The sequence below is a fragment of the Trachurus trachurus genome (assembly GCF_905171665.1).
Source record: "Trachurus trachurus genome assembly, chromosome: 2".
In the NCBI taxonomy this organism is placed as follows: domain Eukaryota; kingdom Metazoa; phylum Chordata; class Actinopteri; order Carangiformes; family Carangidae; genus Trachurus; species Trachurus trachurus.
The window spans coordinates 2719900-2747393 of record NC_139914.1 but is presented as its reverse complement, the minus strand read 5'-3'; the positions used below and the strand labels follow the sequence as shown (position 1 = coordinate 2747393).

General features: G+C 44.0%; 2 protein-coding genes across 2 annotated transcripts; both read right to left on the bottom strand.

Annotated features, from left to right (window-relative positions):
- Positions 1 to 22: 22 nt before the first annotated feature.
- bin1b (bridging integrator 1b) lies at positions 23 to 18794 on the bottom strand. Its single transcript, XM_083991178.1, has 14 exons — positions 18315 to 18794; positions 10953 to 11033; positions 10795 to 10849; positions 10521 to 10615; positions 9321 to 9416; positions 8890 to 8997; positions 6832 to 6917; positions 6026 to 6101; positions 5877 to 5932; positions 5729 to 5773; positions 5132 to 5174; positions 1926 to 1979; positions 1374 to 1475; positions 23 to 347 (listed from the first exon to the last, which is right to left on the bottom strand). Exons 1-14 carry the CDS (start codon positions 18393 to 18395, stop codon positions 246 to 248), a joined length of 1080 nt encoding a protein of 359 aa, XP_083847304.1. The 5' UTR covers positions 18396 to 18794; the 3' UTR covers positions 23 to 245.
- A 665-nt stretch (positions 18795 to 19459) lies between these two features.
- Positions 19460 to 27089, bottom strand: LOC310996951 (indian hedgehog B protein-like; the record flags this gene model as incomplete). Its single annotated transcript, XM_083986500.1, has 3 exons — positions 19460 to 20151; positions 22229 to 22490; positions 26772 to 27089. 3 exons carry the CDS (start codon positions 27087 to 27089, stop codon positions 19460 to 19462), a joined length of 1272 nt encoding a protein of 423 aa, XP_083842626.1.
- Positions 27090 to 27494: the final 405 nt, after the last annotated feature.

Sequence of the window (27494 nt, the reverse complement as noted above, 5' to 3'; positions counted from 1 at the left end):
ACGAGTTTGTGTTTCGTCTGAGTTCAGCACAACAGAAATAACTTAGGAATACAGAGAAAGAAAAAGACAGTATGAATATGAGTGGATTAAATTTGTCTTCTGCATCAGCCGTGATGAGTTCACTGACACTGGTTTCAACTGCACAAACAATACATTTGGTGCCACTGAGATGTCTCTGATCTCTCTGAAACGTTTCTCCACGTCGACACTTTTTAAATCTGAGACGAGCTCGACCGCCGCTCCCCTCAGATCTTCTGGGTGAAGTTCTCGGGGAAAACACCTTTGGCTGAAAAATCTTTCTTCTGCATCCACTGAGACTCCTTCAGGCCCATGAGCCAGCCGTCGTCCTGCAGACACAGCAGCACAAAATTCTCTTTTCTTACAGTCAAAATTCTCTTTTCTTACAGTCAAAACTACTGAAATTCAAAGATCTTGTTAATCTACAGACAGCTCAAATAATATTTAAAGCAAGAAACAACTCACTGCCTGGAAATATTCAAAAATTATTCATTGAAAGGGAAGGGGGTTACAACTTAAGGGGAAAATTTAACTTCAAAATCAGGAACATACGAACAACAAGAAGGAGCTTTTGTGTTTCTATCTGTGGAACTAAACTATGGAACAGTTTGAATGTGGGGTTAAAAGAATGTCCAAACATAATCCAGTTCAAAAAGAAATACAAAGAAATGATTTTCAGTATGTACAGAAATGAGGGTGTCTGACAACCACAAGGTGCTTATTATTATTTATTTGGGTATTATTTACCCACTTAGTTATTTGTTGCTCGGTTCATGTTACTTTCAGTTTGTCTTTGTATGTATGAATGTGTTTGTATATGTTTTTATATGTATATGACTATATAGAGAGATAAAGATTAGTAATCATATGTTAGAATAAATCTATATGTATATAAATATAATAATATATTAGAATAAATCCAGTTAAATAACTCATAAATTAACTTACTGTATATATTATAATGACTAGATAACCTGATAAATAATTTATGAATAAGGGGTGGGAGTAAATAAGTTTTACTTCTTCCCACTCCTTTTCGGATATGAAACAAACAAAACAAAACAAAACAAAAACAAAAAAAATCAAATTACCTTTATTTTTCAATTATTTTCTTTTATTTTTTTTTATTATATATATATATATATTTCTTTTTTTGTTCATATGTTGTTTTTGCAAAGTTTTTATATGTTATGTCTGTCCATTTCTGTATTATGTTTTATTTCTTTTAACATGTCCGAAATAAACTTAAACTAACTAACTAACTAACAGAGAAAGACGGGTTTCACCTGAACGCACCGCCGAAGCCCACAGACAAACACACACAACAGACACATTATTGTTTGACTCTCTCTGACCTGTTCGTCTGGGTTGTCGAAGGCCACGACCAGCACCGTGTCCCCGATCTGCAGCTCCAGCTCGTCGCCGTCGGTGGCGGCGTACTCGTGTACCGCTTTGACCTGACGAGCAAAGGTCATTATGAATAAAGTTTGTGTTTGAACTGGGCTCTGATGACGAGACTGCGTGTGATTTGAAAATGTTTGGCTTCACTGTCTTTCCATTTACCAAAGTTAGACACTACTACATCATTAATCTTATTATCCTTTTATCCAAATGGCACATTCATAAATGTAGATACACAAATCAAAATCCTTTTTTTCTTACATTTAAGAACTTAGTCAAGCAGTAGGCCTATATTAAAACTATTGAAAAATCTAATAACACAAAAGCTATCAAGACCTTGAACCTATGTGCTGGCTACAACATCTTTTTATAATGCCATCTGTAAATGCCTTTATGTATGTAACCCCCTGGCGGTAATCTTTGTTGCTGTGTTGAATTGTATTGTTTTGCACAATTCTTAATAAAGTTGTGAAAAAAAAGAGACTGTGCATGTGATGGAGTTTCACCTTGTAGAGGAAACCAGGAGGGAGGTCGCCGCCGGCGCCGTTGGTCACCGAACTCTGGAGCAACAAACAAGAAGATGGAGGGGAGAGAGGAGTTATGCAGTGAAGTAAGTTTTACACTGCAAAAACTCAAAATCTTACCAAGAATATTTGTCTTATTTCTAGTCAAAACAATCTACTTATACTTAAAATAAGACACTTTTTACTTCTTTCAAGCGTATTTTGACTTGAAATAAGTAGAAAAATCTGATATTGCAGCAAGTTTTTCTTTCTTATTACAGATTTTTCTACTTATTTCAAGTGAAAATTTGTTTGAAACAAATGACAATTATCTAAAAACAATGATGAGTCTTATTTTAAGTGGAAAGAGATTAGTTTTGACTAGAAATAAGACAGATATTCTTGGAAAGATTTTGAGTTTTTGCAGTGTTGAAGTAAACAGGAAGTGATATGTTGAAGTAAACAGGAAGTGATGCAGTGAAGTAAACAGGAAGTGATGCAGTGAAGTAAACAGGAAGTGAGAGACGTGCTGAAAGTTTCTCGTGGCGGTTCTGGACTTCCCGCTGTCGTTCCTTGGCTCCTCCCCCTCAGCTCCCACCTGAAGCCCCGCCCACCCCACTCTACCTGCACCTCCTCCTGCTCCTGCTCCTCCTCCTCGCCCCAGCCTCCCTGCCCCACGTTGGCGCCACCACCACCGCCACCGCCGCCTCCGTCATTGTCATCGTCCCAGTTGGGTTCGCTGTACGTCTGCGCGGCGTAGCCTCCGTCCTCCTCTTCCTCGTCGTCGTTCCAGTTCTCCTGAGCCGCCGCCGCCGCCGTGTCGCCCTCGTCCCACTGCGGCTCCGTGTAGCCGGGGGCGGAGCCTTCGCTGTAGCCCCACCCCCCCTGCTGGTCGTCAGGCTGCGGCTGCTGCTGCTCTTGCTACGAGGTGGAGGGAGGAGGGAGGATCGTGGCGAGGAAGGAGGGAGGAGCAGGACGGGTAGGTGGACGCACGGGAGGAGGAGCGTTCGGTAAAGGTCACGACCCGGGGTCAAGAGGTCAGAGGGAGGAGGAGGAGGAGGAGGAGGAGGAGGAGGAGGAGGAGGAGGAGGAGGAGGAGGAGGAGGAGGAGGAGGGTGTGATGGAGGTTTAACATCACAGGCCAAAGTCACGGAAGAATAAAGGAGGAGGCGTCTGCTCAGGTGAGGTCACACTTACCCACGAGTCCCACGACGGCGCCTTCGCCGCGGCAACAACACACACAACAACCGGGAGCGCGTTACATGATGACACATAGTACTGTATATATAATATACTATAATATAATATGCTGCTCGGAACCAGTGAGGCGTTCAGGTGCCTTCACCTGTCACCTCCTGTACCACAGCTCAGTTCATTCATGGACTTAAAGGGATAGTTCAATATTTTGGCAAATAGGCCCATTGCCATAATCCCTATAGTCATAGCAGTAGGTTTGTTACCTTTAATTGTCGGTGCAAGCTATTTTTAGATCGGCGGAGCAGAGCCGTGAGCTGCTCAGAGCTACGCTACGGAGGCTCATGGGATTTCTTGGTTTCCCTCATCAAACTCATCAAATACACAATCCAACAACTCCACAACGCTCTGGTGGACAAGTTGTGACCTGCACATTCACCACGCTATGAGATAATAACACAACGTTACCAAACAGAGTTGTTTTAGAGGGAAATGCAGAGACTGCTTGATGAAAAATTGTCCCTGAAGGCAACGCGCATCAGCAGTTTTGCACACATTTACCTCCAAAACAACTTTGCCAAAAAATTGAACTATCCCTTTAAAGATAGAGTTGGTGATCCTGGACAAACTGAGCGTTCAAGATGATTGGACGCTGTTTTTCCAGGATTGTGACTGATTTTTTTTTTTCATTTTTGTGAAAAAAGCATTTAGTTACTCGGTTGCAGTCGGGCCACAGAACAGGATCCCCACCCCGACTTTTACAGTAATCAGCAAATTTAAAACAAATGTGACAGAAACCAGACGTACAGTATAAGAGTAAACATGCAAAGTGAAAACAAAAATATGCAAAAAAAACAAACAAACCACCATGCGCACACGCACACATGCAGGACCTGTAGGTAAACAAAGTCTGACCTTTGACTTCTGACATCACACACACACACACACACCCACCTGGGCAGCTGGAGCTGTGACAGGCTGTAACACCTCAACATCCCAGTCCAGCAGGTTCACCCCGGACCAGGGCTCACGCTGCCGCACACACACACACACACACACACACACATACATACACACACACCCAGTGAGTTGAGTCCCTGAACGTCTCATGGTAAGGAGAGTCTCTAAATCCCTCACGTAAATCACTGTCCTTGAACACATCATACTTATCAAAGTCCTTGAACATGTCATATGTAAAACAAAATCCCTGAACAACTAATGATGGTCATCGTCCCTGAACGCATCGTGTCAGTCACTGTCCCTGAACGCCTCGTGTCGGTCGCTGTCCCTGAACGCCTCATGTGGGTCATTGTCCCTGAACGCATCGTGTCAGTCACTGTCCCCTGAACGCCTCATGTCAGTCGCTGTCCCTTGAACGCATCGTGTTAGTCATTGTCCCTTGAACGCCTCGTGTCGGTCACTGTGCCTGAACGCCTCATGTCAGTCACTCTCCCTTGAACGCATCGTGTCAGTCACTCTCCCTTGAACGCATCGTGTTAGTCATTGTTGCCTGAACGCCTCGTGTTGGTCATTGTCCCTTGAACGCATCGTGTCAGTCCCTGTCCCTGAACGCCTCATTGTGGCGGTCACTGTCCCTGAACGCCTCATCGTGTCAGTCACTGTCCCTGAACGCCTCATGGTGTCAGCCAGCTGTTCTCTGACCTGTGCTGTTGTCCTGGACTCTGTGTTCACCTCCTGCTCTTCCTCCTCCTCCTCCTCCTCCTCCTCCTTCTCCTGCTGCCTCCTCTGGTCCGGAGACGGCGTCAGTCTGGGGGGGGGTCGACTGGGAGGGGGGCCGGGCCTCAGAGTCTCCAGGTGGGTTAGAGCCAAACAACACACACGTGCACACACACAGACACACACACACACACACAGACAGACAGAGACGTGCACACATGCAGAGCAGCGAGGCCGACAGAGACACGTTAGTAAACGACGTCATGGGCGACGAGGCTATGATGTCACGTGCGGTGTGTGCATGTGTGTGTGTATGTGTGTGTGTGTGTGTGTGTTACCTTTGGAGCTGAGCTGGCTGATTCGCTGTGGTTGGCCTCCTCACTGACGGAGAGAAAGAAAGACATGAGGAAGAGGAGGAAAAGACGGATGAAGTGTGAGTGTGTGATGTCATCAACATGGCCGACGTCTCACTCAGATTTAAAAAAAAAAAAAAAAAACGTGCACAAACACACACAGAGTTATCGTCAGGCAGATAAAAAAAAAAAAAAAAAAACAGGCGGCGTCGCAGGTTCAAATCCCAAACTCGCTCCAACACACCAGAGATTAACTGATGAGGTCACAGTGACATCATCACGGCTGATTCTTGTTAAATGTGACTTTCCTTGTAAAAAATCTGATGTAATTGTGACTTGTGAGGTTATTAATAAAGCTTTAACATCCCTTTCATTCGTTAATATTTAAATTAGAACATTAAAGGGATGCTTCACCCAAAATCGATAATTCACCAATCATTTACTCAGAAACCCTTCCTTGTCATGACGACGGTGAGTAGATGGTTGGTGAATTATCGATTTTGGATGAAGTATCCCTTTAATAGACGAGCAGCACAGACATGCTCGGCCAATGAGGAGCAGCGACCGCCGCGTCGTCTTTACCTCTTTGCACCGTCTTCTGTCTTGGCCGCTGCAGTTCCACCTTTTCTGCAGCAGGAGGCGTGTGAGCAACGTTACTCATCTGGGTCACATGGTGTGTGTGTGTGTCTGTGTGTGTTGTGTTGTGTGTGTACGTTGTGTGTGGACTTACTTGAGCTGCCGCTGCTCCTCCAGTTTGGTCATGATGTCGTTCAGGTTTTGACTGAGCTGCGGCGACAGAACAGAACAGATATTGATCACTGTGTTTGCTGATCGATCGATCAATCAATCAGTCAGTTCCATCAGCGTGATTGATCTCACCTTGCTCATCTCTTTGTGGAACTTCTCCTGTTGACCTGCCAGACTCTGGAATGTGTTAACATAGACGCCAACACGACTGAAAACACAAACACACACACACTTAAAGGGATAGTTCAACATTTTGGCACATTGGCCCATTGCCATAACCCTATTTGTCGGTGCAAGCTATTTTTAGAACGGCGGAGCAGAGCCGTGAGCTGCTCAGAGCGACGCTACGGAGGCTCATGGGATTTCTTGGTTTCCCTCATCAAACTCATCAAATACACAATCCAACAACTCCACAACGCTCTGGTGGACAAGTTGTGACCTGCACATTCACCACGCTATGAGATACAGTAATAACACAACGTTACCAGTTGTTTTAGAGGGAAATTCATGCAAAACCGCTGATGCGCGTTGCCTTCAGGGACAGTTTTTCATCAAGCAGTCTCTGCATTTCCCTCTAAAACAACTCTGTCTGGTAACGTTGTGTTATTATCTCATAGCGTGGTGAATGTGCAGGTCACAACTTGTCCACCAGAGCGTTGTGGAGTTGTTGAATTGTGTATTTGATGAGTTTGATGAGGGAAACCAAGAAATCCCATGAGCCTCCGTAGCGTAGCTCTGAGCAGCTCACGGCTCTGCTCCACCGTTCTAAAAATAGCTTGCACCGACAATTAAAGGTAACGAACCTACTGCTATGACTATAGGGATTATGGCAATGGGCCAATTTGCCAAAATGTTGAACTTTCCCTTTAAATCTTTGTGATCGATCAGGATTGATCGGATTGATTGATCTCTGACACAAACATGAAACTGTCTCTCACTTGTCCCACAGTGCTGGAAGCTCGTCCTGTAACTCCACGTTCAGCTCCTCGAAAATCTTCTGAGCGCGACCCAGATCCTCCTCCGCCTGCACACACACACACACACACACACACACACACACACACACACACACACACACACACACACACACCGAATAAACATTAACACATCTCAATGTTGTTTTCAACGAGCACACACACACACATGCAGACACACACACAAACAAACGCACACACAGGGTTTAATAACTACAGTTCTGTTGCTCAAACACACACAGGCAGCTAAGACACAACACGGCTGTGGACAGTGGATCTGATCTGGGGTCAGATTAGAGTGAAGCTCTCCACACATGATGAGCAGCATCAATACTATATCCCTTCGCCACACAAACTAGTCCCACATCAGATTTAACTGTTTGTTGACTGACGTTTTGTCATAACTGATGCGTTTGCTTAGGCTATGAAGGTTTTTTGTTGTGCGTTTGTGCGTCCGCCGTCCAGGGTTATTATAGTTCACTAAAAACTGAAACTAGCAGTGAAAAAATAATTTAATAAACTGGGAAAAAAAGTAAAAAAAAGTTTCCAAAAAAGCAAAACAAAACTAAAGTAGAGTCAGATAACATCAGCTTAGTTGTAGTTTTCTTGTCGATGTCTAAAGCTGCAGGAAGAAAACGCCACAGCTCAATATGGGACGACTTGGAGTACGACCCACAGGTAGATATAGTGAATGGAACCTGATGAGGACTGATGGGAACATTATGGGATGCAACTAAAAAGGAAAATCCCACAAATGTGGAAGTTCATCATCAGAGGTCTGACAGAGGCTTTCTCCTAAAACCTGAAAAACTAAAACTAAGACTAAATAAAAACTCAAACTATATTATTTCTTTACTTTGTTATTGGTAAATGGTAAATGGTAAATGGTCTGTATTTATATAGCGCTTTACTATACCTGAGCGATACCCAAAGCGCTTTACAGTACATACATCGCGTTCACCCATATTATCTTATCTGTATAGGTCAAGGTGAGGTCATGCTATAAGCCTTTCGGGTTTCCGACTTCACCTGAACATTTTTTTTGTATCTTCCTACCTATGAAGAGTAAATGTTTGTTTTATTCCATATGTGCGAATAAAAAAAGAAATAAAAAAAAATCACTAAAATACGAGCGAGTATTAGGGCCACATTGACAAATAAAAAAATCACAAACTTCGATAATGTTATGACTTTTTTCTCGTAGAAAATGTACGACTTTATTCTCGTATATGTACGACTTTATTCTCGTAAATTTACGACTTTATTCTCGAAGTCTGTGTTTTGTTTTGTTTTCTCAATGTGGCCCTAATACTCTGTCGTACTAAAACTAAACTTACTTACTGAAAAACTAAATAAAAACCATAATAAAACTATAATAACCTTGGCTCTGGACGGCCTGAAAACAACATGGCCGCCGCTCAGAACGAGTGCAGATCATGTGCAGAGAGCCTGCTGCTGCGAGGGGGGCGGGGCCAAAGGCCAGGTGGGTGGGAGTGGGAGTGGGAGGGGTGAAGGTGGGTGAGGTGGGTGAGGGGGGGCAGTGATGAACCAGAGTGTCACCTGGTTGTAGGAGAGGTTATTCTGAGCCACCTGGTGGGCTGATATCAAACCCTGAGCCCAGCTGGGAGCCGCCATCTCCAACAGGGCTGCTGGCTAACCACACACACCATGCAAGAGAGAGAGAGAGAGGGAGGAAGGAGGGAGAGAAGGAGGGAGGGAGAGAGAGAAAAGGTGGAAGAGTGGAGGAAGAGAGAAAAAAGACAAAAAGCAAACGAGAACAATTCAAGACAAACGCAAAACATGTTAATGAATTAGCATTTAGTTCACGTTGCAACTGTCAGTTTGAAATCAATCAACACACACAGCTGGTGTTAAGGTGGAATGATGACAACCACACAATCATCAATACCACCTTAAGTCCAAACAGATAAACCAACAGAAGTCAGAGCAGATTGGGTTATAACGCTGTAAACACACACACACACACACATACATATTATGCACACACACGCTTGTCGTTACCTTGGCGATCTTGGCCTCGTCCTTCTTCTTCCCTTTCTGTAAGGAGGCGAAGTGATGCCTGGCGCTGTCGAAGTCCACCATCTTCCTGTCGCGCTTGGCGATGCGAGCCTGCAGCCGGGCGGGGCACACACTTTTTATTTTGATTCATTTATTTTCTGTCGTTTGTTATAAATTAAGAAACATAAACATGCTCCTCCAAAATAAAAGCCCTTTAGTCCATTTTCAAACACATGCACTAAAACTGTGAGTGCAGATGCATTTATCTATTATAACTTCCTCTTTTCAAAGTAAAACTCACACAATTCCACATTTATTTTTATCTTTACATGTGTGAATCTGTAAAAAATGATGATTTATCTGTTTAATGATGAATTTATTTTAGTTTTTTTGTGACATATTTGAAACTAAAAACTAGAAGCAAACGTCCAGACCTTAATTTCAGGGAACTGGTTCAGGTACGTGTCCACACTCATCACAGACTTGTCGGTGATGTTCTGGTGGAAGTCCAGCCACAGAGTGTCTGTGTCCTGAAACACACACCCACAGCAACAGCTTCAATAAAACACACACACACACACACACACATCTGGAATGAGAAGATAAAGGTCTAAACATCTGTCTACATGGTGGTCTAAACGTCTACTGTAGGCGGGACAGGGTGGAGGCGTCCTACGTTTTACCTCCAGGTTATTGTCCATCTCCTTTTCTATCATCTCCTTCAGAGACGCATGAAGTCAAGAAAAACAAAGAGTGAGGAAGAGGAGGGAGAAGAAGAGCAACGACAGAAGAAAAACTGGTCGGAAACAGAAGCTCATCAGTTTGTTAAGTTGTCGAAAGATTTAAAACACAGAAAAAGTCATTATCAGTTAAAATAAACATAGATAACCAGAAACTAAAGAATCTGAAACAGTCAGATTAATAAAAAACAATAAAACTAAAATCAGTATGTTGGAGAAATACAGTGAAATGTGCTGGTTAGGTTTCCTTCTGGTGTGTTTTGTTATATTAATCCTCCTGTTGTCCTCCTGGGTCAAGGAAGGAAGGAAGGAAGGAAGGAAGGAAGGAAGGGAAAACGGATTGTGGAAAGAAGGAAAGGAAAAAGGAAGGAAAGAAAGATGGAGGGAGGGAACAGATTGGGTCAAAAAGGAAGGAAGACGTAAGGATGAGGGGAAGGAAGGAAGGAAGGAAGGAAGGAAGGAAGGAAGGAAGGAAGGAAGGAAGGAAGGAAGGAAGGAAGGAAGGAAGGAAGGAAGGAAGGAAGGAAGGAAGGAAGGAAGGAAGGAAGGAAGGGAAAACGATTGTGTAAAGAAGGAAGGGAAAAAGGAAGGAAAGAAAGATGGAGGGAGGGAGCAGGTTCGTTCAAGGAAGGAAGAAGGGAAAAAGAAAGGAAAAGAGCGAGGAAGAAGGAAGGACAAAGGAAGGAAGGAAGGAAGGAAGGAAGGAAGGAAGGAAGGAAGGAAGGAAGGAAGGAAGGAAGGAAGGAAGGAAGGAAGGAGAAAAAAATGATGGTGGAAAGAAGGAAGGGAGAAAGGAAGGATGGAAGAAGGGAACAGACTGGGTCAGTTTGACCCAGAAGGACGAGACGAGAGAACAGGAACAGGAAGTGAAGTGAAGTGGTTTCCTGTTCTCACCTCCACCATCGTGTCCATCTCCTCTTTACCGAACCACTCGGGCTCGTACATGTCGGCCAGACAGTCCTGCAGCCGCCGCGACGCATCGTGGAGAGCTGAGACACACACACACACACACACACACACACACACACACACACACACACACACACACACACACACACACACACACACACACACACATCATGTCTAATCAATATGGACAGTTTTCCTCCACACATCTTAACATGCCGTTAAATAATCGATGACCTTACAAACACAGAAACACACTCACTCTTCACTGCCAGCACGTAGGCCTTCAGGTCTTTCTGCAGTTTGGAGCCTTCAGTCTGAAACAGCAGGAGAGAAACGTTTTTATTCAGCACTGGTTCAGTTTTTATTATAAAGAGTTTTTAAACGTCTGTGAAGAGTAGAAATGATTTCAGTTCTGACCATCTGCTTGTTGAAGTTCGCCACCATCTCCTCGAAGGCCGCATCTCTGGTCTCGTCTGCTTTGCCGAGTTTCTGCAGAACCTGCGACAAAAAAAACAACAACATTTTCATAAATAAATAAATATGATTTTGCTTTTTTAAAACACACAGTGCCTGCTATAGAAATATCAAGATTTTCTGTCATAAAGCGATGTCATAAAGTGAATTATATGTTTTTTAAATCTCTTCTTCTTGGCCTTTGACCCCCAGAAGAACACTGACTTTTACTTTATTTCATCTTATTTTATTGTTCTTTTATTCTACTGCTATTATTTTTTTCCTTATATGTCTTTTAATTTATTTATATGTAATTTTATGCATTATGTGAGCCGTTATGTCTTTTATTTTTGATTCATTTATTATTCTGTGCAGCACTTTGGTCCATTGCAGATGCTTTATACATACTGTATGACTGAACCTATAGAAAGTCATCATACAAAATCAATTTTAAGTGCAAATTGTTCCATCTTCTGTCAAATATTAAATGCGATTAGTTAATTACAATGATTCATTCACTGATCCTCCTGCAGAACAGAAACTGTCCGATGTGACGTTTAAATGCGAGGAGGGAAAGTTGGTTTTTTTGTGCTCGTTAGTCAAACGAGGTCATCGGTGACTAATCAGCTCAGATGAGTGACTGCGAGCACATGGACGAGGCTCCGACTCCTCCACCACCACCACCACCTGCCGCCCTAATCCTGGGACGGATACACAAACCGGAGGGGACTTCCCCACACACACACACACACAAACACACACAAACACACACCTGCTCCACACACTGAATCTGTTTATAGCTCTGACAGGAAACACATCAATGTCAAACTTTAGTAGAAGTCTAATACAGTAAAAATCCTTCTTTTATTGTGAAGGGTCAGATTATCATGATCATTAATCTGATAATAAAACTAATAATTTGTGTTCAATCAGGTGATTATTATTTGTTATTTTATGAAGGATTTTATTTTGAAAAGTCGTAGAGACACTGAATGAAAGGAGCATGTAAAGGACAGACTCAAACACAAGCACTTGAACGCAGCACTGAAGAATAAAGTCAGCTGTTTTCATTAACCGGCTTCATTGTGCTCCAGTCAGATGTGTCGTGGTGCGTTCAGGCGATCCCTCCGAAAGTCTGGAAAGATCACATGACGGTGGCGACATATCGGCCGGTGCGTGTTTGTGTTATTTATACTGTAAATGCAGGTACAATGGGAAAGTGCGCTGCTGTAATCGTGCATGTGTGTGTGTGTGTGTGTGTGTGTGTGTGTGTGTGTGTGTGTGTGTGTGTGTGTGTGTGTGTGTGTGTGTGCGTGTTCACAAAAGGCCGTAGCTGCCGGTGTTTGATTTCAACCCCCCAAAATACACACCGGTCAGTTTGTGGGGTATTAAGAGTGATGAGAAGGAGGCCTGGGGGAGGGAGGGTGGGGCTATAGATAGATACACCCTCCCTCCCTCTACACACACACACACACATATCTGAGCCCTGCCCACAGCACTGAGGCATGCTGGGAGTGCAGGGAGGGAGGGAGGGACAGGTGTTCGGGCCAAGCAGGGCAACTTCGAGGTTTGATAAGTTTGGACTCGAGTTACTGATCCGAGAGAGAGAGTCGTAAAAATATCTGCTCCAGGTTTTTTTTTTTTACAGTGTTGAGAGAGAGAGAGTTCCACTTTTTACAGTGTGGATGTTAGAAAAATAGTAATATTAACACAGAAAAGTGCCGTTCTGTAGGATGTTTGTGCGGTTGTTACCTGTATGTATGTATTTTTATTTTATTTTTTATTATGTGATCATGGTTGATTTGTTTTGTCTCATGTAAGTCTTGCTGGCAAGCGTCTGTTCTTCCTAAGTGAGACCAAAGATGAATTTCCTGCCTTGGCGGGACAATAAAGTTTTCTAAATTCTGAATTCTAAAATGTTTTCATATAATTACTATAATTTATGTGACTATTTTCCTTTCTTGTTTGTTCTTTAGACTCATCTCTGTCATATTTACTATATATTTAGTGTGTGAATGGGTGAATGCAATGTACTGTAAAGCGCTTTGGGTATCGTTCAGGTATAGTAAAAGCGCTATATAAATACACACCATTTACCATTTATATCTATATATTATTAAATTTGCCTGCTCTGCTGTTTTTTTCTGCAGTTACATTGATTTAATCCTGTTTTTCACGGTTTAAAAACTCTGCAACGTCCCAAAGAAATAAAGATTATTCTATTCATTATCATTTATTACTTTCGGAACACATATCTACAATCTATATATATATAAAGATCCATTATGTTGGAATTACACTGATTTAGGTCAAATTTTCAGCTGATTTGCATTGAGGGCTCAGACTGGAGGATGTGAGACCGTTGGGTGAGGCGTTCAGGGACCTCTTTGACTGTGTTTACATCTGCAGATTATCACCTGTAGCATCACGAAGCTAACGGTGCTAACAACACAGCGACACAGATCCATTAACCGTGCAGCTCTACTTTCATTTTTTCTCATTTGTGACATCATAAAGTTTGTTGTTGCTGTGATGACTGAACTTCCTGCTGCGGCTCAGGAGGAGAGAGTCGGTGCTGAACGAGGTGAGGGGTGCAGGGCGGCGTGCCAGCAGACAGACAGCTGAGGCCGCCGCCCCCTCCTCCTCCTCCTCCTCCTCCTCCTCCTCAGAGGGAAGATGATACTCTGACCTTCGTCTACGGGACCTGAACGCCTCACACTCTGTCATACTGCCTCCAGAACGAAGCCTTTCTATCTGTCCAGGTTCTTCCTCCAGATTAAAATCCATGAACGATCAGAACCGCTGTTATAAACACTGAGGTCATGTCACACTGCAAAAACTCAATATCTTACCAATAATATCTTATCTTATTTCTAGTCAAAATGTCATTTCTCGTCAAAACAAATCTCATTATACTTAAAATAAGACTCATCACATTATAAAGTAGCTTGTTTTTAGACACTTTATACTTCTTTCAAGCATATTTTCACTTGAAATACGTAGAAAAATCTGATAGTGGATCAAGTTTTTCTTTCTTATTACAAGCACAAAAAACCTGGCAGATTCTTCTACTTATTTCAAGTGAAAATTAGTTTGAAACAAATTAAAATGATCTAAAAACAAGTTCATTTTTAGGTGATGAGTCTTATTTTAAGTGAAAAGAGATTAGTTTTGACTAGAAATTAGACATTTTGACAAGAAATAAGACAAGATTTTGAGTTTTTGCCGCGCACAGTGCATGTGTCACAGATACACGGTCCGGCACAGTCTGGCTTTTAAAAGGACAAATACACAACACTGTATAAATTTCCAGCGTAAGGTGACTAAAACTCAGCCTGCAGGGAACCCTCCTCTGTTCCTGGTCTATTTCTACTTCCTGACAGGAATCCATGTGCAGCCATGGACAGCAGCTGCTGCGAAGGTCAAAGTTCATCCAAGGGGAAGTCCTCATATCCATTCATATCTGTCTGTACAAGCGTCCTGAAGAGCTTCATCAGCACAATGTGCTAATGAAGCTTTCTATCCAAAATCCACTGTTTACCAAACCAAAAGTTGAAGCATTTAAAACACCTCTGGGCAAAGATCCAGATGTGCTTCACATCAGACCACCAGCCTGGACTCTGCACCTTAAAGGGATAGTTCAACATTTAGTCAGATCCTCCTCTCACCATAACCCCTATAGTCACAGCAGTAGGTTCATTACCTTTAATCATCGGTGCATGTTGTTTTGAGATCGGCGGGGCAGAGACGTGAGCTGCTCAGTGAACACAATGGAGGTGAACAGTACAGGTCCCCCTTTTCCCTCATCAAATACACAATCCAACAACTCCACAACGCTCTGGTGGACAAGTTGTGACCTGCACATTCACCACGCTATGAGATAATAACACAACGTTACCGGACAGAGTTGTTTTAGAGGGAAATGCAGCCGGAACTACATTCCAGACACGGCTGCTGGGTGGAGGGATTTCAAAAGCGCAAGTAGTTCAGAGTATTTGCTTCATGTGTCATAACGTTACATGTCTATCTCATAGCGTGGTGAATGTGCAGGTCACAACTTGTCCACCAGAGCGTTGTGGAGTTGTTGGATTGTGTATTTGATGAGTTTGATGAGGGAAAGGCGAAAGTACCGCGTGCCTCCGTTGTGTTAACTGAGCAGCTCACGTCTCTGCTCCGCTGATCTCAAAACAACATGCACCGATAATTAAAAGTAATGAACCTACTGCAATGACTATTGGGATTATGGTGATAAATGTTGAACTATCTCTTTAATTCACCCCCACATCTCCACACACACTGACACTGACCCACACATCAGCACAACGAAGCCGGCTAATTAAACAGCTGGTTTGTTCCTCAGTGCTGCATTCAGGTGCTGGTGTTTGAGTCTGTTCACATGCTGCTTGTCTTGTCTTGTCTGTGTCTTTGTTATTACTCCTCCCTGCGACTTTTCAAAATAAAATCCTTAATCAGCTGATCAAATACGAGTTAAATCCAGCTGTAACTGGTCATAATTTGTCAATTTCTGCTCAGAAACATAATGAAAAAGAGACACAAGGCCAAGAAACAATTTAAAATAGTTGATTTGTTGTATAAAGAAAAGAAATAACTGTCCAAAAGAGATGATAGTCATACGTATCATTGAGTGAGCAAATTCATTCTTGTATTACGTTAGCTGGTTGATAGTTTACTGGTGACTTTAGTGGTACAGCCTTTTCTCTGTGAATCATATTTGGTCTTTACATTTTATTATTGGCAATAATTATGATAAAGCCTCTATAGACAGACTAACTGTTAACCTTGTCATAGCCTGGTGGTGTTAATGAATAAGTATTTATCTTGTCAGAATAAATGTGTTAATCACCACTAAATAAAATGCATTAAGAATAATGGTGGTAATAAATAAATTAAATATCTTTTACTACTGTAATGAATGTGGGAATGCCAACATAGTTTTTTTTTTACAGAGGGGTTTGTTGATACATCATTCAAAGAGATATCCAAAATCCCCTCTGTAAAAACTTAGCTTCATCCATTGTTCAGATTTCTGTTATGGAAATATATGCAAATTAGCGCATATTTAATTAGATATGGCCTCATTTACATATTTAAACATAAAATTTGACAAAACTTGTAATACAAAAAATATTTGTCTTAATGTAAGTGATACACCTGGGAAGTTTCATGGTGATATCTGTTAGTTTTATTTTTTACCCTATTCACCTGTAGTAAAATCTAACTTTAATTATGAATATAAATGGTTTAAATAGAAAGAGACAGCTGAACGGTTTGAAAGTAAGAAGCTAAATATGTGCAGCTGCCACATGGTGGGGGGTGGTGGGGTTGGGGTGGGTCGGGGTGCGTTCACGTTTGAACTGGAAAACCGAGTGATCAGTAAACACAGCAACAAACAAGACTGGTTTAAAATGTAAATCTCCCCGTGGTGTCGTACCGAGGTGCTTAGAGCGTAAAACCTCAGCAGGCTTAGGCAACACGAGTGATTAGGACAATAATAACTTAGACAGAGACAGAGACAGAGACAGAGACAGAGAGCTGGACACAGGCTGGTTTCATTCAGACGCTGCTGCACAGGTTTAACTCTGGTTCACAAAACATTATTGTCAATTCAATAAATAAACAGTGGTGGACAGTAACGGAGTAAATTTACTTGAGTACTGTATTTAAGTAGGTAACCAGAGGATTTGTACTTTACTTGAGTATTAGATTTCTTTGGTACTTATTACTCTTACCTGAATACATTTCCAAGACAAATATGTTTACTTTTACTCAAGTTAATATGTAGGAAGGCTGAAAAGTACTGGTTACTTTCAGGTCTTTTTCTAAAATCCTATTGGACACAGGCTGTGTTTGTCAAAGAAGGAAACCCTAACCCCTAAAAGCAGCACATCAGTGCAGCTGCTTTCAAAGAGTTCATTCTCAGAAACAAGAGTTAAAGCAGAAGTAAGCTGAATATTTGTGTTAATATCAGTCTTAAATAGTTCTATCTTCCGACAGCAATCACTTACATAGAGTGTTTGGTCTGAAACACGGGTCTGTCAGTCACTCTGCTCTGCTGTAAGCCGAGGAGAAAACTTTCCTTGTATCCTACAACCTTTATCCAATGAGAGGAGAGAACGGCATAAAGGGGCGGTCCTCTCTGTGTGTGCAGCCAAGGGATGCGCGTGAATGTGGTGACGTAGGGACGAGGGCGGGGACTGCTAACTAGGAAGTTAGCCAAAACCACCGGATCACTTACTTCTGCTTTAAAAGCTCCTTAAATTCATTTAGAAAAAATTATAGTAATTCATTGATGTGAAAAATAAGAAATGTACTCTTACTCTTACTTTTACTTAAAGTAAATGTAAAAGCATGTACTTTGGGATACTTAAGTACCTTTAAAAGCAAGTACTTTTTGAAGTAAATTTTGACCAGTAGTATTTGTACTCTCACTCAAGTACTGGAGTCGAGTACTCTGTCCATCTCTGTATATAAAGTTACACCTGAGTGTTTGTCTTCTACTGTCACGTGTTTTAGACTTTAAATGCATCTTCCTGTTGTTTTATTATTAGTGTCATCATGATGTTGCAGCAGAACAGACAGTAGTAAAGCAGCAGCAGCAGCAGCAGCAGCAGCAGCAGCAGGAAACCCGATCACAGATTTAATACTGGTCTCCTGTCACTTTTTGTCCTCTTGAGCGTCCTCTAGTGGAAAACATCGGCTACAACTGCTGCTGCGTTCAGGAGCCGTGTCTTGCTCAAGGACACTTCAGCAGCGACTGTTCAACTCACTAAAGAAAAGCCTTAAATTGTGCAGAAAAGCATAAAAAGTTAAGGTGGAGTGGAGATACTTTCCCCTTAATTCACAAACCATTCAAAACTGCACAGATAACACATTAAAACATTGGATTTAAATATAAATTATAAGCTCGTCGTGAATGTAAATAGGCTACTTGTTAATATCTTTTTTTTTTTAAGTGCACACGACAAACTGACAGTTGAGGGACCATTGCAGCAATTTAAGGTGGTAATACTGAGTTTTAAACTTTAAAGCTGTAAAAATAACTCAGGTGTGAACTGTGTCTCTGGTTAAATGTCACCGTGTGTCGCTCCTCATCACAGGTTCAGGTAATAAAGGTTAATTAAACTTTAAGTAGCTACAGTAGATGTCGCCCCCTGAATCCCTCTGATACTCTGATCGTTATTATGGGATGTTAATTATGCCCATTGAGAGAAGGAGTTTCCAGCTGCATTAAATGCTGAATGAAGTGGTGTCTGCAGTATAAAGAGCGGAGGGATCCAGTTACACAGCGGGTCACCGTGTCTTTACCTTCTCCTGCGCCCTGGTCAGTCTCTTCTGGACGTTGATGGCCAGTTTCCCCGCGGTGACTCCTTTCCCCATCTCGGCCATGGCTGCTCGGTGTCGACGGTTCGAGTCCGGTCGGGACTGGAGGGAGAAATGTCGCCTGGATACCGACGGTGCGTAAAACCCACCTCCAACCCCCCCTTCTTCTCCCCCTCCTCTTCTCTCTCTCTCTCTCTCTCCGGAGCGCGGCGATTTGGCTCGCTGCGCGTAACTCTAATCCCGGTGACAGCTTCTTAAAGGTGCAATGCGTAATTTAATCCGGGGTTCTGTTCTGTCTGTGCCGCTCAACACAACGCAACACAACACAACTGAACACAACTCAGCAGAACAATAGGAAAGAAGAAAGCAGGAGAAGTCAGGTGCGGTTCGGTGCAGCAGGGGCCGCGGCGGCAGGCTCAGGAATCGAACCTTTCTCGGCTCTGACTGTTAATTGACGGAGACCTGAGCTGGATATGGACTCATATTAAGTTTCTCTCACCCCCCCTCGGTCTCGGTCTTAAAGGCGCAGCGGCCTGTTGTTATTATTAGACAACTAGACAACTGTTGCACACACATCCATCAGCTGCACAGGAGGTGCGTTCACGTACAACCAGACAGCAGGAAAAAAGAAGAAGACACTCGGCTTCATTTCCACATAATTTAATTTAAAAAATAAATCTTTTTTATTCTCAATATCTCTTCACCCACAATGACGTCACTGGATTCTCTGTAAACAAACACACATCTATCATATCATTGACTCTACAATCTGTGTTAATAATAATAATAATACAACTTATTTACAAAAGAGCACTAGAAAACTAAACCCTTCATTTCCTTCACTTTATTATTATATATTATTATATTATTCATGGAGGTAAAAAAAAAAAAAGAAAAAGAAAAAAGCCCTTAATTTACACATGGATTTAAAGGATAAATACGAGAAATTGAATGAAAATCCAGTTCGGTTGTAAATGAATGAGTTTTGAATTTAATGTGTAAAGTTGTTTTCTGTATAAATTATTGTGTCATAATGTTTTTCAAACGCGTTCGAGTCCATTTCTCGATTTCTCTGTTGATTTTGTCTTTTTTTCTTTTTTTTCCCATCATGCCTCAGCTGCCTCCCTCCCTCACCTGTCGTCCGGGGCGACGCCCAGCGGATGGAGGCGTCCTGAGTCCAGCAGCTTCCCGCCGAGCCAGCGCAGCATCCGGGCGTACCAGTGGATGCCGTCGCCGTGGTGACCAGCGGCGCCGGCCCAGCAGCGGTGCAGCAGCCGGAGCGGGGCGAACGCCCAGTGGGCCAGCGCGTGGCGGTCCACCGCCGCGTAGCAGGACGCCACCACGCCGTCCACCGCCACCGTGCCCTCCCGGGTGAGCGGCGCAAACGCCCCCCGCCGCTCCCTCAGCGTTACCCGGGTAACCCGCGACAGACGCCCCGAAGGTTTGTGACCCTCCGACACCAACACGCACTGTCCGGGCCGGGCGTCGCTGGCGTACACAGTCCTGAGGGCGCCGCGGGCTGGCTCCGCCCCCTCTGAGCAGTTGCCCTCGGTTACGAAGACGAGGTGGGCGGCGGTGAGCGAGAGCTCCGCCCCCGACGCCGTGTGGAGGGCGTGGTAGAGTTTTGGGGTCACGGGGTCGCGGTCCAGGAAGGTCAGAACTTCGCTGTAAACCAGCTCGCCATCGCCGCCGCCGCCGCCCGTCCAGGCCAGGACTCGATCCCCGGGCCGCAGCTCGCTGATGGACGTCTGACCGCCGCCCGCCACCGTGACCAGAGCGTCGCCGGGGAAACAGCCGCCAGACTTGGCCGCCACCGAGTGATCTGAGAGAGAGAGAGAGAGAGAGAGAGAGAGAGAGAGAGAGAGAGAGGTCAAAGGTCATTAGAGTTCAAAATAAGAAAACAAAACATATATTTTTTTTACATCGTAATCATTGTAACGAGCCTCAGTAAGAACTCCCCTTGGCTAAATATTGACTTTTTCTGTCCTACATAAAAGAACAAAAGCTGTGTGTGTGTGTGTGTGTGTGTGTGTGTGTGTGTGGACAGGGTGGAGGTGATAAGATAAGTCGGGTGAAGGAGGAAGGAGCAGAGCAGGAAACTCAGAATCACCTGCCAGACGACACCTGCTCACGTGTTTCTGTTCTAACATCCACTTAAACCTTTTATTATTAACAAAAACAAAACAAAACAATAAACTTCATGTGGAATAAAAGTCAATTATCGTTTGTTTTTCTAACTCCTGTGTTTCCTGGTCCTGGTGCTCTGCCGCCCCCTGGTGGCTCCTCCCTCCAACTCCACCTCTCAGGGCTTCAAATGGACCCAATCTGTTCCCTTCCTCCATCCTTCCTTCTTTCCTTCCTTTCTCCCTTCCTTCTTTCCACAATCCTTTTCCCCTTCCTTCCTTCCTTCCTTCCTTCCTTCCTTCCTTCCTTCCTTCCTTCCTTCCTTCCTTCCTTCCTTCCTTCCTTCCCTTCGTCCTTACTACTTCTTCCTTCCTCTCCATCTTTCTTTCCTTCCTTCTTCCCTTCCTTCTCTTCTTCCTTCCTTGAGCGAATCTGTTCCCTCCCTCCATCTTGTCCTTCCTTCCCTCCTCCCCTTTCTCCTTCCTTCCCTCCCTCCTTCCTTCTTTCCCTTTGTCCTTCCTGCCTTAAGGAGGATTTAAAGGTCCAGTGTGTAAAAACAGTGATACCTAACCGTGATATCTCACGTTCATATTCTAGTTCGCATCGCTCACTCGCTCCCGTCGGCAAAGTGACGGTGGCCTCCGAGGACAAAAAGACTTGTACTCCAGGACTGGGACGACTGTCTGCTGTTTCCTCCTCCTCCTTCTTTCCTTCTTCTCTGTTGGTTTATTTATGAGCGTGAAACTCGCGAATCGGGCTCTGGCTGGCTGGATTTTCCGTACGTATATATAAAAGAAGAATTATACGGCTACAAAATCAAACATTTTATTTTATAGCGATTGTACACTGATAAAAATATATTTATGAGTAGTAGCTATATTCCGATTTTGCCAATAAACCTTGACAAATATTATACACTGGACCTTTAAGGATGATTTTTTTTTAAAGGGGGTTGTTGTTCACCTGCCACTTTTCTTTTCTATTCTTTCCTCTTTTTTTCTCAGAAGAATTTAAAGGAGAACAGAAGAAAAAAAAACGTGAAACAAATACCAACTTGATTTGTTGCCCTTCTGATCAAGTCAAGGACTGGGCCCTCGCAACCCGATCTGGGAGGAGAGAGGAGGAGGAGGAGGAGGAGGAGGAGGAGGAGGAGGAGGAGGAGGAGGAGGAGGAAGGGAAAGGAGAGAAAAAGTAGGAAAAAGAAAGAGGGGAAAAAGAAAAAGGAAAATCTCATTACCACTCAGTGTCAAATGTGTCAGGAGTGTGTGACTTTCAGCGTGTGTGTGTGTGTGTGTGTGAGAGAGAGACACTGCTGTTACTTTGCTAACTGCTAATCTATTAATCAGTTTGAATCTAATGTTATAATATTTTAAATTACACAAAAACCACCACCTTTATGTAAAAAAAAAAACCTTAAACATCCACTCCCCATTCGCCTTTATTATAAGATAATCAATAACTTCCCTTTGCATTGTGGGAAAAGGAGTTTTTAGTTTAATAATAACTGAAGTTTTGTGAGGTCACAAAGCGACGTGAGGTCACACAGGAGCCGTCAGAGCAAAGCAGCGGAGAGGGAAGAGGAAGGAGAGAGCGATGGAGATGGAGAAGGAGGAGGAGGAGGCAGCAGAAGCACTTCCTGTTAGAAGCTGCGGTTAAAGCGTTGGAAACCACAGAAGAAGCATGAAACAGGAAGCTCGTAGCCGCCATGTTGTCTTCACCTTGAAAAAAAAAAAAACCCTGTTCCTAAATCTACTTCCTGTCCTTCCCCGTCTCACCTGACTTGACGCTGCAGTGGATGTGGGCCTTGGACTCGTAGTAGACCCAGTCGAAGCCGGCCTCCACCGCCAGCCGGGCCAACATGGCGTACTTGTTGCGGTCGCGGTCGGACGTGGTGATGTCGACGGCGCGGCCCTCGTAGTGCAGCGACTCCTCCGAGTGGTGGCCGTCCTCGTCCCAGCCCTCGGTGACGCGCAGCCGGACCCCGGGCCACAGGTTCATCACCGAGATGGCCAGAGAGTTCAGCTTGTCTTTGCAGCGCTGCAGGGACACAGGGATCCATATCAGTATTGATTATTGATCAGTTTGACACACAGCAGCTTTAAACTGGGAGAGCTTCTTTTTCTTAACCCTTTTAACGCTTTAATTGCCAAGTTTTTGTCACGATGCACCTCCATTTTATGGTCTAAAAAAACAGAATATTTGATATATTTGCAATATACTTCATGCAAACTGGATTATTTGTGCTTTGATTATTGCAGCCTGGTATATGTGAAAGATTAGCAGTAACATTTATTTTTTTGCAGTGTCAAATTTCCAAAAAGTATAGCCTTGCGTTAACACACCTTTGTAAAAAATCTGCGATTGTAAATTCAAGCTATAAAAACATTATGAATTATTATTTCAAAAATCTTTTTTTATTAATTTTGTAAAGCAACTTCTGCTTGAACCATACATATAAAATTTAAAAGATTTTTTTCCCCCCACGCCTTTAATTGCCAAGTTTTTGTCATGATGCACCTCCGTTTTATGGTCAAAAAAACTGAATATTTGATATATTTTCAACATAGTTCAGCAGCTTTAAACTCAGAGAGCTCCTTCTTCTCGTTTTTATTTTAGTTACAGCTGATGTGACCTCTGAACTTTGTTCTTGAGGTCAATATTTAAGCCCCGCCCACTGCTGATGCACTCGTCATCATTAAGCTGCAGCCTCATCATTCTGATCACTATTAGTATTGACTATTGATTATGTTACATTGTGATGGACAGCAGCTTTAAACTGGGAGAACTTCTTCTTCCTCACAGCCGACGTGACCTGTTTGACCTCTCTGATGATGATGATGATGTCACAGTCTAAGCCCCGCCCACTGGTTGAGAAGCCACAACTGACCCCTGTCACCTCCTTGTCTGTGGTGACAGGCAGCGTTTCCCACAATGCACCCCTGCTGTCCCTGCTCGGCCCGATGTTTGCTCTCTGTGGCCAGAACGCCATGTTGGGTGGGGTGTGGTGATGGTTGTGTGTGTGTGTGTGTGTGTGTGTGTGTGTGTGTGTGTGTGTGTGTGTGTGTGTGTGTGTGTGTGTGTGTGTGTGTGTGTGTGTGTGTGTGTGTGTGTGTGTGTGTGTGTGTGTGTCTCAGTGTCCCTGTAAACCTGGGGTCTGGTCAGGGAGCAAACAGGAGGTGAGAGGCTCCATTGAAGGACGGAGGCGGTTTCATCTTCACAGAAACATTAAAGGGATAGTTCAACATTTTTGGCAAATTGGCCAATAATCCCTATAGTCACCAGACAGAGTTGTTTTAGAGGTAAATTCATGCAAAACAGCTGATGCACGTTGCCTTCAGGGACAGTTTTTCAGCAAGCAGTCTCTGCATTAACCTCTACAACAACTCTGTCTGGTAACGTTCTGTTATTATCTCATAGCGTGGTGAATGTGCAGGTCACAACTTGTCCACCAGAGCGTTGTGGAGTTGTTGGATTGTGTATTTGATGAGTTTGATGAGGGAAACCAAGAAATCCCATGAGCCTCCGTAGCGTAGCTCTGAGCACCTCACGGCTCTGCTCCGCCGTTCTAAAAATAGCGTGCTGTTTCATGTCATTATTATCAGATCTGAGATTTTACAACATAAAAAAACTAAACTGAGGAGAATAAAGTTGAGAGAGAAAAAAACTACTCTATAGTTTTGACCTGAAGGGGGCGCTGCTCCACGTTACACTGAATTAAACTGATCCAGGTTCAGTCAGTCTGTCGCTGCGGTGAGGTCAATAATAAGTTCAGAGGAGCTGATACATGTCAAGTGAAATGAGAGCAGAGGCAGAAAGAAGGCGCCTGTTCACTGACTTATTGAGCGATCGGATGAATGCGCGTCTCAGTGATGCAGCGTTTCCTGAATCTCTCCCTGTTCGCCCTGAAAACTGGGATTAAACCCTATAAATGTCTTTTTCCATGTTGGCTGTGATAAGAATAGCTCGCGGGCTGCGCGGCCACAGATGCCTTTTCACAGTGTCCACTGTGGATTTTAACCTCTTATGTTTTCTCTGTGCGGTCGCAGCAACGACTTGGAGTTCATAAATCAGACGATACATTTTGTTGGTTTTCCTTTCAAGGTATACACACACACACACATGCATGCACGCACACGCACGCACACACATCTGTAGGAGCGGTTTCTGCACCCAAACCGCTGGCTGCACAAACATTGGACAACATGCGCCTATATGCACAGAGGTAGCGCTGCAGAAAAAAAAAGTGTCCCTGAACGCCTCGTTGAGTTTCATGTGGCGTCTAAAAGGCTTGTTTCACAGAATCAGAGTCATGTCAACGAGGCTGCAACAAACCCCGAACAGAAACTGATTAAACTCCGGAGTTCAACGTCAACAAAGAGGTTTTTTTTTTCTTCGAGGAAAAAAACCTAAAAAATAAAACCTAAAAAGAAAAAAAAGAAAAAGAATCGGGATAATTGAGGCTTCAGGGTTATTTTTACACACGTGCGCTGCGAAAACAAACACAAAAGTAACACGGGATCAGCACAAAGACAAACAGGAGGCTGTCTGCTGCGGCTTCCAGCCCATAAATTGTGCGCAGGTTTTAACGCCGCTGACGCGCAGCGGGGCTCTCGGGGTGCGCGCTGCAAAAAATGTCCCGCATGGAGGACACAGACAGAGAGAGAGACGTGTGTGTGTTCATGTGTGTGTGGATTTCTGGTTTCATGCACAAAGCTCGTGTGCAGCCGATGAGGCGTTTGATGCGCGGCCGATGGAGCCAAACGCTCCTGCACTGCAAAAACTCAAAATCTTACCAAGAATTTTTGTCTTATTTCTAGTCAAAACAAACACTTAAAATAAGACTAAAAAGTAGCTTGTTTTTAGACACTTTTTACTTCTTTCAAACATATTTTGACTTGAAATAAGTAGAAAAATCTGATTTCTGAGTTTTTCTTTATTACAAGCACCAAAAACTTGCTTTCACTGGCAGATTTTTCTACTTATTTCAAGTGAAAATTGGTTTGAAACAAGTGAAAATGATCTAAAAACAAGTTCATCTTTAGGTGATGATTCTTATTTTAAGTGGAAAGAGATTAGTTTTGATTAGAAATTAGACATTTTGACAAGAAATAAGACAAATATTCTTGGAAAGATTTTGAGTTTTTGCAGTGTAGACTCTGCCCTACAAAGGCAAAGTGCTGTAAAAAATGCCAAACTGAGAAAAACAGCTTTTTGTGTTTTGCATTGTCAGGTTTAAGAATCAAATTATGAATAACTGACAGATTTAAGATACAGCACTTTGCCTTGGTTTCACAGTGTTTTTTTGGATGGACAGCAAAATAAAAATAATAACTTTGGAAATTTTAGCAGTACCAATATCAAATTCTACCAGATAGCCTACTGCACTTTGCCTTTGTAGGGCTGGAGGCTGCACGTGTTGCAGATGCATGTAAAGAAAAGAAGAAAAAAGGGGGCTTCCCTCCACTTTTCGGACACTTCTTGCAGCGCGCAGCGGCGCTGAGGTGACAGCTCCACAGGAGCCGAGTGCGCGCTCCCCCCCACTCCCCTCCCTCCCTCCCCACTCCCCCCCACGTGGGTCTGTGGACATAAACGCCGCCGCTCGGGGAGGAAGCCCGCGGTCACAAGAGCCAGATATAAATACTTTATTCCTGGGGAAATTGGGAGTCAAATAAATTCCACCCGGGGCCACATCAATGACGGTGTCGTAAAAATGTTTGACAGTCCAAAAGGCGACTGTTAACTCAGGCCAGTCGGGCTAAAAACGAACACGGTAAACATCAGTCCACGCTTGACCCGGGCTCTGACTAAATACGACTTTTGGCTGTTTTTCCACCAAAAAACATGATGTAAAACAGAGGACATAGTGTTTTAATTAAGAGCGACCGCTTTTCCAGACATTTTTAGACGCGGGGTTGCCCTCTTTTACGCACGACGAGCTGCCCACACTGCGCCTCTGAAGGCTCCACTGAGAGGAGACCGGTCCCCCTCTGCTGCTGCTGCTGCTGCTGCTGCAGCGGCTCTGGGACAAGTCCACCTTAAATCTGACGTGTTTTTATTGAGCAGACAAGTGGAATAAAAAAAAAAAACTCCGATAATCAGGTGCCAAGGTGGAGAAAGTCACCAAAAATGAGTCAAAGAGCAATAAACCAGTTTATCTGTGTGTTTGTGTGTGTTTGTGTCTGAGTCCTGCAGCAGCAAGAAACCAGGAAAAAAAACACCAAAGTGTCCACGTGTGTAAAGACCGGGCAAAGTGCAGCAGGTAACACAGAAAAAGCTCCAGACTGACTGAACATTAGAGGCTCTAGTCTAGGGGGTTACCTGTGTCATCATGCGGTCTGCACCTGTGTTCTCCTCATCCTTGAAGATGATGTCGGGGTTGTAGTTGGGGGTGAGCTCCTTGAAGCGCTCGGAGCTGCGCGTTATTTTCCCCTCGTACCTCCCGCTCGCCCCCAGCGTCTTCTCGGCCACGTTGGGGCTGAACTGTTTGTAGGCGAGCGGCACCAGCTTCCTCGGCGAGCGCCTCTTGCCGTAGCCTCGTCCGGGGCCGCAGCCCTCGCTGAGCGGCGCCAGGCTGAGCAGAGACAAGGCGCACCAGCACCAGGCGGCGAGGCACGTCACCAGCGTGGGGAGCAGCATTCCGCCCCCAAAGTGTCACCGCTGGGAAAGCTTCACGGAGCAGGACTCATCATCATCATCATCATCCCCGCTGGCTCCCGGAAAGTCGCCATTCCCGGCGCGTAAAAGTGTCCGCGGAGACCCAGAGAGATCCGGATCCGGACTGCGCGCTGTCCCGAGTGCCCGGCCAGGAGGCAGGGGCATAAATAAATAGGCGAGGTGAGTTTATCTTGGCAGGCAGGTTCAAAGCGGCCTCTCTGTGTCGGAGCTGTGAGAAACGGCTCTAACAGACAGACACGGAGGCGCGCGGTGCGTAGGCTGGCGGTCAGCGCGTGTCCCCGCAGCGGTTTGTGCCTCTCGCGCTCCTCAATGCGGCTCAATGCGTCTCAGTGAGTCTCAGTGAGTTCCCTGTGGCAGCGCTGCAAA

Bases quoted from the DNA above. Each gene is read 5' to 3' on its own strand.
- bin1b (XM_083991178.1), bottom strand. From the start codon at position 18,395: ATGGCCGAGATGGGGAAAGGAGTCACCGCGGGGAAACTGGCCATCAAC. The intron at 11,034-18,314 runs GTAAAGACACGG...TTTTTGTCGCAG, and splicing joins TGACCAGGGCGCAGGAGAAG to GTTCTGCAGAAACTCGGCAA. The intron at 6,918-8,889 runs GTAACGACAAGC...GTGTGTGTGCAG, and splicing joins ACGAGGCCAAGATCGCCAAG to GCGGAGGAGGATCTGGGTCG.